This window comes from Mytilus edulis, unplaced genomic scaffold (genome assembly GCF_963676685.1).
Source record: "Mytilus edulis unplaced genomic scaffold, xbMytEdul2.2 SCAFFOLD_1346, whole genome shotgun sequence".
NCBI classification, from domain to species: Eukaryota; Metazoa; Mollusca; class Bivalvia; order Mytilida; family Mytilidae; genus Mytilus; species Mytilus edulis.
In genome coordinates, this window is record NW_027268355.1 from 1495 (window position 1) to 17635 (window position 16141).

A 16141-nucleotide genomic window follows, 5' to 3' on the forward strand; every position below is an offset into this window, starting at 1 on the left:
TAGCACTCATCAACCTTGCCCCAGCTATGGGTAAATAGTTGGTCAGATGAAGATCATAGCTCTGTTAAAGCAGTTCATCTAAGAGAAGGAAAACTTGATATAAAACCAATGGCAAGATGGGAGTCATAAGCTTTGGCTAGCAACTCATCTAGAGGAAGGAAACCTTGATGAATAAATCCCTGGCCCTCCTGGTAAGGGGATTGTGCGCTGGGCTAGCTAATCAGCCACGGAAAGAAACTTATGCTACAGAAACAGAACAAAGGAAAATCAATTAGTGTAGACAGATGGAAACCTCTGCAGGAATGCAGCCTATGACGAGCGACAAGACTCTGAGAAACTCTATTCTGTCTCCTAAACAAACGTTAAAATTTGGTTGTTGGAATGTTAGAACTATGAACGAAACAAGCAGAACTGCTCAGACAATTAAGGAAATGAAGAGATTCAAGCTTGATATATTGGGTGTTAGTGAAAGCAGATGGACTGATTCAGGAAAATATAATTCAGGTACAGACATTTATTATTCAGGACGTACAGATGGTAGACACCAGGAAGGAGTAGCTATTCTATTGAGTAAGAGAGCAAGCAAGTCTGTTGTAGAATGGATAGCAATACATGAAAGAATAATACAAATACGAATGAAGACCACCAGTTATGGGCACATGACCGTTATCCAATGCTATGCCCCAACAAATGATTATACAGATAATGAGAAAGAGAATTTTTATGATAAATTAAATCAGATCATAATGGATACACCAAAGCATGATGTACTTACCATCATTGGAGATTTTAATACAAAAGTAGGTTCAACTAACATAGGTTCAGAAGAAGTGATGGGAAAACATGGGCTTGGAGAAATTAACAACAATGGTGAAAGATTAGTAGAGATGTGTACAATGAACAATCTGGTAATTGGGGGAACAATCTTTGAACATAAAAACATACATAAAGCCACATGGGTGTCTCCAAATGGGAAAGTGAAAAACCAGATCGATCACATACTGATTAATAAGAAATGGAGGTCATCATTATTAGATGTGAAAGTGAAAAGAGGTGCAGATGTATACAGCGATCATCACCCTATCAGACTAAAATTAAGAAAAAATAAATGCAAAACACCAAGCAAGATCATAGACTGTGGAAAACTTAAACAACCTGAAATACAACAAAACTTCAATATAGAACTGAAGAACAGATTTGAGGTCTTACAACTTGAAGAAAATGAGTTTGACATAAACTCTAAATGGCAACATATGAGTGAAATTTGTTTAAAAACAAGAGAAGACATCTTAGGTTACATGAATAAAGAAAGAAAGGAATGGATATCTGAAAAAACCTGGGCTCTAATTATGGAAAGAAAAGTGTTAAAATCAAAAACCAACCAAGCAACAAGAGAACAACAAGAGGTAATGAAAGATCTATATAATAGTAAGGAAAAAGAAGTGAAAAAGAATGCAAAGGCAGACAAAAAGGCATACATAGATAAGATTGCAGAAGAGGCTGAAAATGCATCTAAAGTTGGAGATATGAGAAAGCTATATAATATTACAAAACAGGCTTAGTGGCAGAGTAAATACCAACAGTACTAACATCAAAGATAAAGATGGTCAGACAATATGCAAATTTGAGAAACAACTTGAAAGATAGAAAGAGCATTTTGAGAAGGTGTTGAATAGGCCTGAACCAGAAATCTCAGTTGACAGGACAGAGGAAGCTCCACCACCAATAGAAATAGAAATGGGACCTATAACAGATGATGAGATCAAAGCAGCCATTAAAAAACTTAAAAACAACAAAGCTCCTGGGGTAGATGGCATACCAGCAGAAGTACTAAAATCAGACATAAATCTCAATGTGAACATCCTATGTGATTTGCTGAATGAAATATGGGAAAAAGAAATACTACCTACTCAGTGGAAAGATGGTATCATCATAAAACTACCAAAGAAAGTAACCTTACAGATTGTAACAACTGGCGTGGAATTACTTTACTATTAGTGCCTGGTAAGATACTTTGTAGAATAATTTAAGAACGAATCAAAGACAAAATCGATTCCATTCTACGGGAAGAACAAAGTGGATTTAGAACAAACCGTGCATGTATAGATAACATCCTCATACTGAGAAATATTATAGAACAGGCACTAGGATGGAGGTCACCCATATATATAAATTATGTGGATTTTGAAAAAGTCTTTGATAGCGTCCATAGAGGGTCACTTTGGTACATCATGAGTATGTATGGAATTCCACAGAAAATAATTAACATCATTATGGAAATGTATGATGGTTTTAGATGTGCAGTCAGACATGATGGAAAACTATCAGATTGGTTTTTAATAACATCTGGAGTAAGACAGGGATGCACAATATCTCCTTTTCTCTTTATATTGATGGTTGACTGGGTAATGAAGAAGACAACAACTGAAAATCATGGTATACAGTGGGGACTAGCAACATTTTTAGAGGACATGGACTTTGCTGATGATATCAGCCTCTTTTTTCATACACATGAACACATGCAGAAAAAGACAGATAAAGTTACATCAGAGGCAGCGAAGTAGGACTGAAGATAAATGCAAAGAAAAGTAAGGTGATGAAGATAGGTACAAAGAACAATAAAGCAATAACAGTGAACGGAAAAGAACTGGAACAAGTAAACTCATTCAAATATCTTGGTAGTAGAGTAAATGCAGAAGGAAATATTGAAGAAGTTAACATCCGTATTGGCAAAGCAGCTTCTGCATTCAAAAACCTGAATAACATATGGAAAAACAACAAAATATCCAGGAAGACAAAGATCAGATTGTATGTGAGCAATGTTAGATCAGTTCTGTTGTACGGTTCAGAAACATGGAGAACAACCAAAAAAATAGAAAGTCGAATTAGAGGATTCGAAGGACGCTGTTTGAGACGAATAATTAACATCAGATGGCCAAATGTAATTTCAAACAGTGAACTATCAGAAAGAACAGGTGTGAAGAATATAGTGAACGAGACCATCAGAAGGAGGTGGAAATATATTGGACATATACTGCGAATGGATAACAACCGGCATGTGAAAAAGGTATTGACATGGACACCACAAGGGACAAGAAAGCCTGGAAGACCGAAAGGCACATGGAGAAGAGATGTAGCAGCAGAGATAAAAAGACATGGTTACACCTGGAATCAAATAGAAAAAATCGCGAAAGATAGAACGAGTTGGAGGTCCCTTGTTGATGCCTTATGTGTTCAAGAACATGAAGAGGATTAAGTAAGTAAGTAAGTATGACGTTTAATTGATATTGAGTTTTGAGGGCTGTTTTCTTAAAAAAAAAAACCTGTCTTTTTATGTTTTTAAAAATTGTAAAACTCGAAGTCGTCTGTCTCATTGTTCATTTATCATTTTGAGCAGTTGATAGTATTGTCAATTGTATCGTATTCATTTCAACCTTAAAATATCAATATCAATCCAGTGCATGTGAAAAGTTAGATTACAGAAATACTGAACTCCATGGAAAATTCAAATTGGAAAGTCCCTTCAGAAATAGCAAAATCAAAAGCAGAAACTTATCAAACGAATAGAAAACAGCTATTATATTCATGACTTGGGGTGTACAGGCATTTCTTTATGAAGAAATGGCGCATTAAACCTGTTGTTATATCTAGCTTCACCCCTTACTTGCATGACAGTCACATAACATCACATTCACTGACAACAAGTCTGCATACAAAACGAGCAGGCATGTATTTGTACTCTTTTTCTTTTGCTCAAATTGGTTCTTCGATTTTAAGCAAGTTTTGTTCCACCGGAATTAAAATATCCACAGTGTTTATACTGATATGATAACTTTACAGAAAAGCTGATCATTTGTATTATAAACATATTCCTTTCTAATGCATGTACTTGAATACAGGTGCATATACTTCACCAACATGCTTTTTCTTACAAATCTACAATTGATCAATTACCTCGATAGAATGTTTTATCCTTGAAAACAAAGTTTATTGTTTTCCATATGATATATAAAACTGACAAGCGATAGCATGATAATGTTGTATCTTGTTCCATTAGATTAATGTGCTCAAGTTATTAGCTGCAATATACTTTATGCAACACTTATACTAATAAACTAGGACGGCCAATAAAATTAATGTGTTCTAGTGTATCTAACTAAGCATGCTTACTTCACATGGAAGCTCTTAATATATAAAATATGGAAAATAATAACGATTTCCAATGTGGAATTTGCAAGGCCGACAAATGGATTAATGTCGTAAACAATTAAATCAAGTGACTGATTTTCATTATGTCTATCTCATTAGGGTTTTCATATTCACTAATTGGCATGGTAACTAGGTATGGAATAATCTATCAAACAATAGATCATTATCAAGCTAAAAAAGGGGAAATCTATTATTTGCAAACACTTTTTTTGTTTTTAGATTGTTCCATACATGCAAGAAAGTTTGAAGTTTTGATTATGCCGTTTTGATAAGGGACATTTTTTTTTTAAATTTGAATTGCAGCTGGTTTTTTTTTTTATTTCACCTTTTCATAAATGAATAATAAATATTAAGTAACACACTCATTCTTTTTCAGATACGACCAAACAGCAGATGTATGTAGCAATTTATTTGGTAAACTGCTCAAAATGTATGACTTAATTGAATGTAGAGTTCAATACAATACCGTATTATTTAGAAATCTCATTGTGATACTTTTAGAGCAGTTTAACATAATACCGTCTCATTTTTTACAAATGGGTGTGATAACATGTTTTTGAACTTTTGAAGATATGAAAACACTTAGTAAATGTTTTAAGTAATTTATTGCTACGAAATCCCTTACAAAAACAGAATAACAGGAACAAAAATTGTCTGTTGTATTTTTGTTAAATTTATTTTGGCGTTGAAAAAACATCCAAATCTAGAAAATAACAACTATTGCTGTTAATGTTATATTTATTTAATGTAAGGGTCATTAAGTTCTTTATCTAAATAAAGCTTTTAATTTGTGCTCATTTTAATATTTATATTTCTGACAATTTTTATTATTCTATTTTGATAAATAATTATTTTTTGTGTTTTTTGTCTGCATCGTTCCACCCAAACTGAATAAATTTGAAGTTTTTTAATATTTGTTAAGAAAAACGTTTATATTAAGAAAGATTTAAGTTTTCATTTATAAGATTTATACAGTAAAAGTAGGATCGTCGTACAACTTTAAAGAGAATATTTCCATCTTGTGACATTAACTTCTACATTCCTCCAGAATACACTACTGTGTAAATCGATTGTCTTAATGGAGAGATTGTCTTGTGATAACATATTACTAATTCTGTATGATTGAATTAAGTTGGCTTAAATTAAGAAATACTTAGCCAGTTCAAAGATTATATAATACTATCATCAATTACAGTTATATGGTGTAATTCACAATTATTCTCCATCTTAGTTAAGTTTCCGCTCACATTTTACTCCTTCGTCTCTCTCACAAAATCAGAACAACAAACAGTTAGGGTACATGTCGGAATTGTTTTTCAATTACGTCATGTCTGATTAATTTGAACGAATTCAAACCGCATAAAGCCTCATAGACAAATATTTGAAAGCCATCGATATACGATCCAAAACAGTTGAAGAGCCAAATGACAAGAAAGGGCAAAAAATAGTCAAAATCCACATGAGGTCAAATTTGCTAGATGGAATTGAAACCGAATTTGGCCTCAGTTTACTATGTCTTTTCGGGGTAAACATTTGCTCTATCACCCTCTCAGCTATGTGTTATTCATATATTGATTTAAGGATACTCTTGAAAAAAATATAATTCGACTTATTTCTCGGTAGAAAAGTCTAATAGGTGGTTTAATAGCTAATTATTTGAATTGCAATGTGTCAAAAGATAAACTTAAAAGATACATTCAATTAAATATTTTACATTATCAACTTCATTTCCTGTTATAAAGGCAATATAAAAGATCTTATATATGTATGTTCCATTAAAGCTTATCTGTTTTTTCTCAGCTATGTATACTTTGGAACAATGATCCTGATAAAATTACTTGGACCAAAGATAGTTGACTTTTGGTAGAAGATATCTTTTTTTTATTTTTACTGTTATCATTTTCATAGACATTTAGTTTAACCATTTGAAGTAATATATCGATTTGATGCTATATTTATAAATGGGAAACTCTTTTGTAGTCACGAAATGTTTACATCATTATTCGAAAACAATTAGGTTATTGCCTCTGTTGTCTAATGGATACAGGCATAGATGACCTTAGCTGTATTTGGAAAAACTTTTAGCAATTTTGGTTCTCAATGCTCTTAAACTTCGTACTTTATTTGGCTTTTTTTTTTTTTTTTTTTTTTTTTTTTTTAACTTTTTTGGATTCGAGCGTCACTGATGAGTCTTTTGTAGACGAAACGCGCGTCTGGCGTATATACTAAATTTAGTCCTGGTATCTATGATGAGTTTATTTACTTGGAAAATAATTGTGTACCATATACGTAGCGTTTCGTTTACAAAACAGACTCATTTGTGTGCTCAAATAAAAAAAGTTGAAGGCCAAATCAAGAACGAAGATGAAGAGCTCTGAGAACCCTTAATTTCGACAGGTTTAGCCAAATACACTTAAGGTAATATATCACTGTGATGACAAGGCATGCCACAAAACCAGGTTCAACCCATCATTTTTTCCAAGTCAGGAATATGGCCATTGTTATATAATAGTTCGTTTTTGTGTGTGTTACAATTTAACGTTGCGTCGTTTGTTTTTTCTTATTTTTTAGTGTAAATTGACATTGCGATAAGACGTGTCACGGTACTTGTCTATCCCAAATTCATGTATTTGGTTTTGATGTTATATTTGTTATTCTCGTGGAATTTTGTCTGATGCTTGGTCCGTTTCTGTGTGTGTTACACTGTAGTGTTGTGTCGTTGTTCTCCTCTTATATTTATGCGTTTCCCTCAGTTTTAGTTTGTTACCCCGATTTTGTTTTTTGTCCATGGATTTTTGAGTTTGAACAGCGGTATACTACTGTTGCCTTTATTTACCACGACTAGGCTGAGGACGGGGTAATTCTTGTCTTAAATGCATCTAGATGACACCTCATACCGGTATCGTTCTTGTATATATATTTCAGCCAACAGAAGGGAATTAAGGCATTAGGCTTAAACAATGTACTAGTATATGTATAGATATTTATTGAAAATTGAAATACGATTGGTACATAGGAACTGAAGTTTAAATGCCAATTACCTGATTAGAGTAATGAGATCATTAATAAAATATTGATATTAAATCTCATTACATATACCTCTTAACAAATATGTAAACGTGATGGAAAATGATTGTATTAAAATTACATGTTACCACGTGGTGCGGAGCTTTGTCACCGACTATTGCACAGATTTAAGTTTTTCTATCATTTGCACTCGGTGATCGTTCGATAGTATAGATAGTGTACAGCAGAATTGTTCTGTATATGGACACATTTGATTAACCTTTATCCTAACCAGCAAAAAGTGGCACACTATCGTTCTTGTTTATATGTAATTTAAGCAGCAAGAAGTGAAACTAGATATAAGGCTTAAATTGTATAATATGTATATATATTTATTCAAATTTAAAATACGATTGGTACATAGGAACTGAAGTTTAAATGTCAATTACCTGATTAGAGAAATAAAACCATTACTAAAATATTGATATTAAAACTCATTAAATATACTTCTTAACAAATCTGTAAATGTGATGGTAAATTATTGTAAAGAAATTATATGTTACCACGTGGTGCGGAAATTTTTTTAACCGACTATTACACAGCTTCTATCATTTGTATTCGGTGATTGTCCGATACCTTTGTGTACAGCAGAATTTTTCTGTATATGAACATATTTGATTTCAATTGATGACGTTTACATCATCCTTGCGGTAAGCACGTCATGAATATTTCCTTTCGACTCCCGATCGTGTCATTAACCATTCTGAAACATATCAGTTGGTATTGATGCTTCTTTTAACCCTTTTTAGGATCTGATGTTGATGGTAATTTTCGTTTCTGATTATTTGGCCGTGCATATTAGAAATTGCAGTAATATTTTGATTGCCACCATGTAAGATGTCTCGGTAGAAATGTTTGAGTGGTGGTGTAAAAGCTAATTATGCATATTACAATGTTAAAACTTATTTATCACTCACAATGTTAATGGAAATGAAGAAAAAAATATAGGAATTAACTAAAAGTCATATTCATATTACAATGTATCAAAAGAAAAGCTTGATTTGATGAGTTTACATCTTATCTGTAGTAAAGATAAAAAAGTCGATATTATATGTACCATTATAACCTTGCTTCTTTTTAAAACTCTTCTATATATGTCGATTCGTGCTGATAAAATGACTTGGACCAAAGTAAGTAGACTTTTAGATAATTCCTATCTTCCCCCCCCCCCCCCCCCCCCCCCCCCCCCCCCCCATTTTATTGTTATAATTTCCATTAACATTAAGTTTAACCATTTTCAATGTCATATATCGATTTGATGCTATATTTATAAACTAGCAGCTCTTTTGTAGTCACGAAATGTTTAAATCATTATTTGAGAACAATTAGGTATATTTTGTACTCTTGTCAAATGGACACATTACTGGGAAAATAATTGTGTACGCAAAAGACGCATGTCTCCACAAAACAGACTCATCAGTGTAATAGAATAAAAAAAAAGTCAAATGAAGAACGAAAGGTAAAGAGTAATAATGACCATAATTCCAAAAGGTTTCACAAAATACAGCTCGGGTAATCTGTGATTTCATTCTTAATTACAAGCTTGGGGGCATTCGTTTGAAGTTTAAATGTCAATTGCCTGAAATAAAATCATTACTAAAATATTGATATTAAAACTCATTACGTAAACCTAAAAAAAAAACCAAATAGGCAAACGTAACAGAAAATTGTATTGAGATTATGTGTTACCACATGGTTCGGAGCTATGACACAGAATATTGCACATATTTTCTATCTATTGCACTCGATGATCGTCCAATACCTATGTGTAGAGCAGAATTATGTAGTATACTAGTATTCACAAATCTGATTCCAATTGACCACTCTGTTGATTCATTGTTGCTCATCTATGCAATGATTATGCCATTTATATATTCCTTTGTCAACATCAATTGAGTGCTTTTCCAAAGATACCATATATATCCTATAAAGTAAAACTTTGAAATTTCCCTCATCGGTTTCTTTTACATTACTTTTCAGCCTTTCAGAGCCTCTAACGGTAAAAAATGTCATGCCTATTCAAATTGTTATAGTCTAGAACTACAAACTAAGTTAGACTGGTTCCCGATCGCTTCCACCATCTTACAAATATCAACAGCTATTTTCTACAGCATCAGGGATAGAGGAAAAGATCATTGGGATTATCATGTACCATCAAACCCAATATAACATAGTTTTCTGGAACTGAAGTTGAACGTGAACATCTGTTATGGTTGAGACATGGAAGCATGAAGTGAGAGTTTTAATGAACAGAGATATGAAAAAGATTCCATCAACACCGATACGAAAATCTTTATGTGGCTTGTCCAGAAAAGCGCCATTGACACACACATAAAGTATAGTGTTATTTTTATTATGCATATTTACATTCTAATCTACAAGGTGACTTTTATAAGATTTACTTAAGGTTAAATAGATTTCTACTTGGTGAGTCTTTAAGTGTAAGTTCTAAGTGATTAATTTCTGGAAAACATCCAAGTTTCCCTATTCTCATAATGGTTTTATTGTATACTTGTCTGGTAGTGATTTACTTTTATGTTCAAAGATATTCAGACAAATTGAAGAATCTAGAATTTTGACGAGATATTCGAATCGACTGCGATTCTGTTGGGAATTATTTTAGTACTTATTTATTGAAAAGCGGGAGGATCACAAATACGTTTCATTTTTTTCTGCAAAATAAAAACTAGTTTTAGGTGTGATACCAACATTGATTTACCCTACTAGTCTTTGTGAAATTTGCACTTTTCAAATAATTTTGCAGAATTTATCTTTGTTTAAAATAAATAAGTACTTGGCATGAGTAAAGTGTTTTCCTGTCCAGTACTATAGAAATAAGTTCACATAACATTTCATTGCATATAAGAAAATAACCATCACTGGAAGATTACCAATCAAATTAATCTCTATTGTACCTGTATACAAGTTTTAGAATTGATTGGAATAGATTACCTTAGCCGTATTTGGAACAACATTTTGGAAATTTGGGTTTTAATTCTCCTTAACTTTGTACTTGTTTGGCTTTATAACTATTTTATCTGAGCGTCACTGGTGAGTCTTATTTAGATGAAACGCGCGCGTCTGGCGTATTAAATTACAATCCTGAAACCTTTGATAACATAACGTTTTTAGTAATCATGTAACCTAAAGTTTCCAAAATATTCTATAGAAACCCAAAATAATAAAAAAAAAGTAATGGTGCTATGAAATATCCACGATATATGTTTATGACCCAGAAATGTTTTATTGCAATGAAATGTAGAATTTATTACCTACAACTGTCAAATTCCAGGCAATATTTTCCCCGATCTATTTGCGTATGCAACCGATGTGACGTATTATGATAAGGGGACTCAGTCGAGGATTATGCCAGGCAATGGGCTAAACGTGAAAAGGAAGACGTAGACACTCTATCCGAATGGATTAAGGCAGTGAGGTCGTTAATACAAATCAGGATTCAGAAACTGAATGGGTCCATCAATGCCCATGTTACGTCAATCTTTAAAGACCCAAATGTTGCTAAACATTTATCCGACCTCCATGATAAATATGTTGTTGTCCCCGCAGACAAAGCTCCAAATAACATCGTTTTTGTCTGTAAAATTCACTACATTAATTGCTTGATAAACGAATTAGGTATAGACAATTCACTTGGAAACTCAACATATACCCTCACGACACTTACCAAAGAGGAAATCCTGGATAATCATAGGTCTGTTCTTTGTTCCTTTGGTATTTCAACCAAAGATGAAGAACTGGATCTTCCATCACTGTATTGGATACATAAACTACATAAGTGTCCTTACAAACAACGGTATATTGCTGGGTCTTCCAAGTGCTCCACGAAACCTCTTTCTAAATTATTAACATCTATTTTATCAGCAATCAAAGACGGGCTTCAAAGTTATTGTGAAACTGCCTATTCTAGAGGTGGCGTGAATCAGATGTGGATACTTAAAAATTCCAAAGATCTTTTAGAGTACATACAATCTAACTCTCTTTCATCTTGTAACAGTATTAAAACATTTGACTTTTCTACTCTGTACACAAGTATTCCACATTCCAAACTAAAAGACAAATTGAAAGAGTTGGTATTACTTTGCTTCATAAAAAAGAATGGCCAACGTAGATACAAGTATCTTGTCTTAGGGAGGGATAAATCATACTTTGTGAAGAATCACTCTGATTCAAACAAAAAATTCTCTGAAACCGATATTATCAAGATGCTTGATTTCTTGATTGACAACATCTTTGTAACGTTCGGAGGACGTGTTTTTGAACAGACTGTTGGCATCCCAATAGGAACAAACTGTGCCCCTCTACTTGCCGACTTGTTTCTTTATTATTATGAGGCTGACTTCATGCAGGAACTTCTTAGGAAGAAAGATAAGAAGTTAGCAATATCCTTTAACTCTACTTTCCGCTATATAGATGACGTTCTTTCACTAAACAATTCAAAATTTGGTGACTATGTGGAACGCATCTATCCCATCGAATTGGAGATAAAGGATACTACAGATACAGTTAAGTCGGCTTCATATCTTGACTTACATCTAGAAATTGACAATGAGGGTCGGTTGAAAACAAAACTATACGACAACAGAGATGATTTCAGCTTTCCAATTGTGAACTTTCCATTTCTAAGTAGCAACATTCCAGCAGCACCTGCATACGGGGTATATATCTCCCAATTGATACGATATTCCCGTGCTTGCATTTCCTATCATGATTTTCTTGATACAGGGTTACTGCTCACAAGGAAGCTATTAAACCAAGAGTTCCAAATGGTGAAGTTGAAATCATCCCTTCGTAAATTTTACGGACGCCATCACGAGTTGGTTGACCGTTATGGAATAACCGTTTCACAAATGATATCGGATATGTTCCTTACGTCGTAACTACAATCCCCTTACCTTTCATGAATGTGACCTACCGAATTAGACTATTTACCGGATTTGAAATCACATAAGCAACACGACGGGTGCCACATGTGGAGCAGGATCTGCTTACCCTTCCAGAGCACCTGAGATCACCCCTAGTTTTTGGTGGGGTTCGTGTTGTTTATTCTTTAGTTTTCTATGTTGTGTCATGTGTACTATACTATTGTTTTTCTGTTTGTCTTTTTCATTTTTAGCCATGGCGTTGTCAGTTTGTTTTAGATTTATGAGTTTGACTGTCCCTTTGGTATCTTTCGTCCCTCTTTTAAAGAATGATTTTATTTACATTGAAATGTTTTTGCAAAAATTGATGAACATAAAAGCAAATGTAAATCTTATTTTTTCCAATTCATTTGAAAAATTCTGTTCGGTATTAATTCGATATTGATTGTTGCTTGCTTAGCTTTCATGAATAAAAGAGTGGGAAATCTTACTATAAATCCCACAATATCTAACAAAAAGCGAATTATTAGTAGCTGACATAGATAAAAATATTTCTTTTTATAAAAAGTGTAGCGAATGGAATGTAACTGGTTAGTTATAAAACAAGACACTAGTCTGTAACTCTTTAAATACCAAGTTGTCTTGAATTTGGAATTTTAGGCAACAATGGGACATAGCAAGTTCTTTCAAAATATTTTTACTATTTGATTTTAAAAACGATAACTACAATAATATTTAATTCTACAACTTTTGAATATGGTTAGAACAAATAAGAAATCAACATAATAAGTGATTGTTAAAATTGAAGGAGATTAGCGTATATAAAAATGAAAAATATTTACACAGTTTTGGAGATTAAATTACCACCCATCCATTTTGTTCTCATTAATTTTAAGAGGTGGTTTGCCTTCAATGTCTTTTTTCTATTCGACTATATATGACAGTGTCACATAATCTAGTGTTTTCTTAATTGATATTATTATCTTTGGTTAAATATTTACATGCTTACGTCTACTACCATTAACACAATTCACATTTGGTTATAAAACTTTCATGAAATACACTAATTAAACATGCAAAGAATTATCAGAAATAAATGCATGCTTTTATTGTATCAACTTAAGCGATCAGAATATTGTCAGGCTTAACTGTGCCCTTCTTGTTATGGCCATTGCAAATTAATGCATAGTTCTTCATAAAGAAACAACAATTCTAGCCTGGTCAGAAAAACTTCAATGTTCGTTTTTCTCTGACCAGGCACGAAAAGGTGGTTCAATAGTATAAAGGCATTTTGATGACAAAGGACAAGGAAATTTTACTTGTTATTTTGGCCAGTCAAATTTTGTAACGAAGAACATATTTAACCAAACGAAATTACTTTGCATTCAAAAGACAATGCAATGATTTGATCCCAACATAATTGTATTTGGTGAACGATGTCCCCTTTAAACATTTTCAGGATAGATTATCGGTGTATACACATTGGGCTGTTATAATATGAATGTGTGTAAAGATCAAAAGACTTTTCTTAAACTGGCCCTGGTGTGAACAAAGTTCAGAAGAGATCGGCCTTACCTCTTTTTTATTTATGTTTTTATTTATTACTATGTCTTTATCTCCTGTTGCGAGAGACAGCAATTGGACAATAAAAATTCGAGGGTAACTCGGTGATTTATTTGAATAAAACCTTAATGAATTCAACTATAAGAATACAAGTGACTGTGAGTCAAACTGCTCATAGAATGTAATTTTCATGTATATCGGCTATTTGAATTACTATTCCTATGGATTAGTCGCCTATATGGCCGTTGGTCCTTGTGGGTTAGTCTACTATGGATTTTTTTTGCGTTACTTTGACGGCTATTGAAATGTTATCTTTAAGGGGTATTTCATTGGTTATGTAGCTATTTGGGTGTAACTATTCATGTGTTACTGTACTAAGTACCTGTAGGCAAGACTGTGTTTCAGAATGAATTTATTAAAGTCACATGAAACGAGTGATTGGTGAAAAATAATGTTCATCCAATTCTTGAACCAATGCATGTATATATCATAAACTTAGTCTTCTGTGTACGATTTTATCATCTTTTACGCAAATATATCGTATCATTGTCATTTATTTTTCTCTCTGTCTGTTATGATTTAACAAATATGGCAGCTCATTAAATGCCGTTTTTTCACGAAGTTTACGATTGTCACCTTAAAGTTAACAATCAACAAAAAAGCATGGATATTGAGCACGTGTTTAACGTGTACAATCACATAATAGTTTATTTCTGTGACAGATCCTTTCGTATTGCGATCACCGGGATTTTACGAGGAGGTTCACGCTAAGGTCACTTTGCATACGGAAAATATGTCGGCGAATTGCTTCCTGGAAGCAAGCAATTTAAAAAAGTAAACTTCTTCTAAATGTGGACAAATTAAAAAATTTCTTCAGAAAAAAGTATATGTACATAAGTTTGATAATGAAAACTGTCCATTTTGATATAAAAACACATATGCATAATTTTTTTTAATTTGAGATTTCATATGACTTTAATCAATTTAAAAAAAAGGAAGGTCCTATTGAATTAGATTTTTTTATTTCTATCTCTCTCTGTTTAATTGTCCGCAAAGTCACTTCCTTTGACTTTGAACGTTTGACTCTGATTGTCCCAAATGATGGATAATCAGAAAAGCATTATTATTGGGTTTATATTTCAAGTAAGTAAATGAAATCTATTTATTTAAATACTTTCATGCAAACCAAATTGTTATTATACTATAATGGCAATCTATAAACATTTGCTAATACTATTTCTTGTTCGAACATTACTTTAATAAGTTTATATAAACATGTCTGAAACCATAATGGATGAAAACGATTATCATTTTCAATTAGTGTCATTTGGAAATAATTTATTTGTTTAAATATTATTGTACAATCAATTAATGATATGCAATGGGGTATGAATTTCCATAAGGGATTTTTATATTTTTTGAAAGTACGTGTGTATTGGTAATTGCTCGGTATATACTTCATTACTCGAGCATTTCCTTATATTATTTGGCATATAATACTTTAAAACGAATCAATTGTGTTTACAATGAATTGTATAAGTACATCAAACTATCGCCCTTTTAAAGTAATTGTTTGTTAGTCATCCATTGTAGAGAATGTGCTCGAGGTGTATATAAACCTGATGACTAGCTAATAGTTTAAATCTACGCGATGCAGTTTATGGGCACCCGGAAACCACGACCTCTGTTATAAATGAAAGTCAAGATATACAAATATTTAGTAGGTCACTCAATGGACACGCTCACTATGCCGCAAAGGCCAGCAAGATCTATGTATGTTAAACAATAACCAGGAGACCATAGATCAAACAGTTTTACGATGTAAATTAAAGGTATGAATTCTGCTTTAAATTCCGGGGGGGAGGGGGTATCGATCTATACCATAGCAAGACTAATGCCAAGGACGACCTAAACTCAAGTGGAGAAGGCTGAAAAGAGGCTGAGCAGTACCGAGGCAGGTTCCAACAGAATCCAGAATTGATAGGAATCCACCATCCCGCCACTTTTATTGTTTATACGGTGAAATCACCCAACCCTTCCAGATAGTTGCAGTAAACAAAAGTGATTTGTCCATTTTCAGATGATGAGTTGCAACCACTGTAAAATAATTTTAAATGATGGAAAAATTGCGGACAGTAATGGCCTTGTTGCAGAACATTTTAATATGAACCTTACAGGCTACTTTGTTTTTAATTGTATATACTTTTTTCTTTTCTTTAGTTTATATAGTCAATTCCCTAACCGGTGATATATCTGACAATAATTAGCCAATTGCTTTACGTCAAAGGTGACGTAAAAATATTTTCTAAAATGCATGGACGACAAATTGTTGATTTCATATCATCAATTTGGTGAAAAAAAAGAGGGACGAAAGATACCAAAGGGACAGTCAAACTCATAAATCTAAAACAAACTGACAACTC

The 16141-nt window shown here is 32.9% G+C and overlaps 1 protein-coding gene across 1 annotated transcript; it reads left to right on the top strand.

The window, feature by feature from the left end:
- Positions 1-284: 284 nt before the first annotated feature.
- LOC139507349 (craniofacial development protein 2-like) lies at positions 285-1562 on the top strand. The gene has a single exon (XM_071295720.1). The coding sequence runs from the start codon at positions 285-287 to the stop codon at positions 1560-1562; it is 1278 nt and encodes a 425-aa protein (XP_071151821.1).
- The last annotated feature ends 14579 nt before the right edge of the window (positions 1563-16141 follow it).

Excerpts from the sequence above, each read along its gene's own strand:
- LOC139507349 (XM_071295720.1), top strand. The coding sequence starts at position 285 with ATGGAAACCTCTGCAGGAATGCAGCCTATGACGAGCGACAAGACTCTG.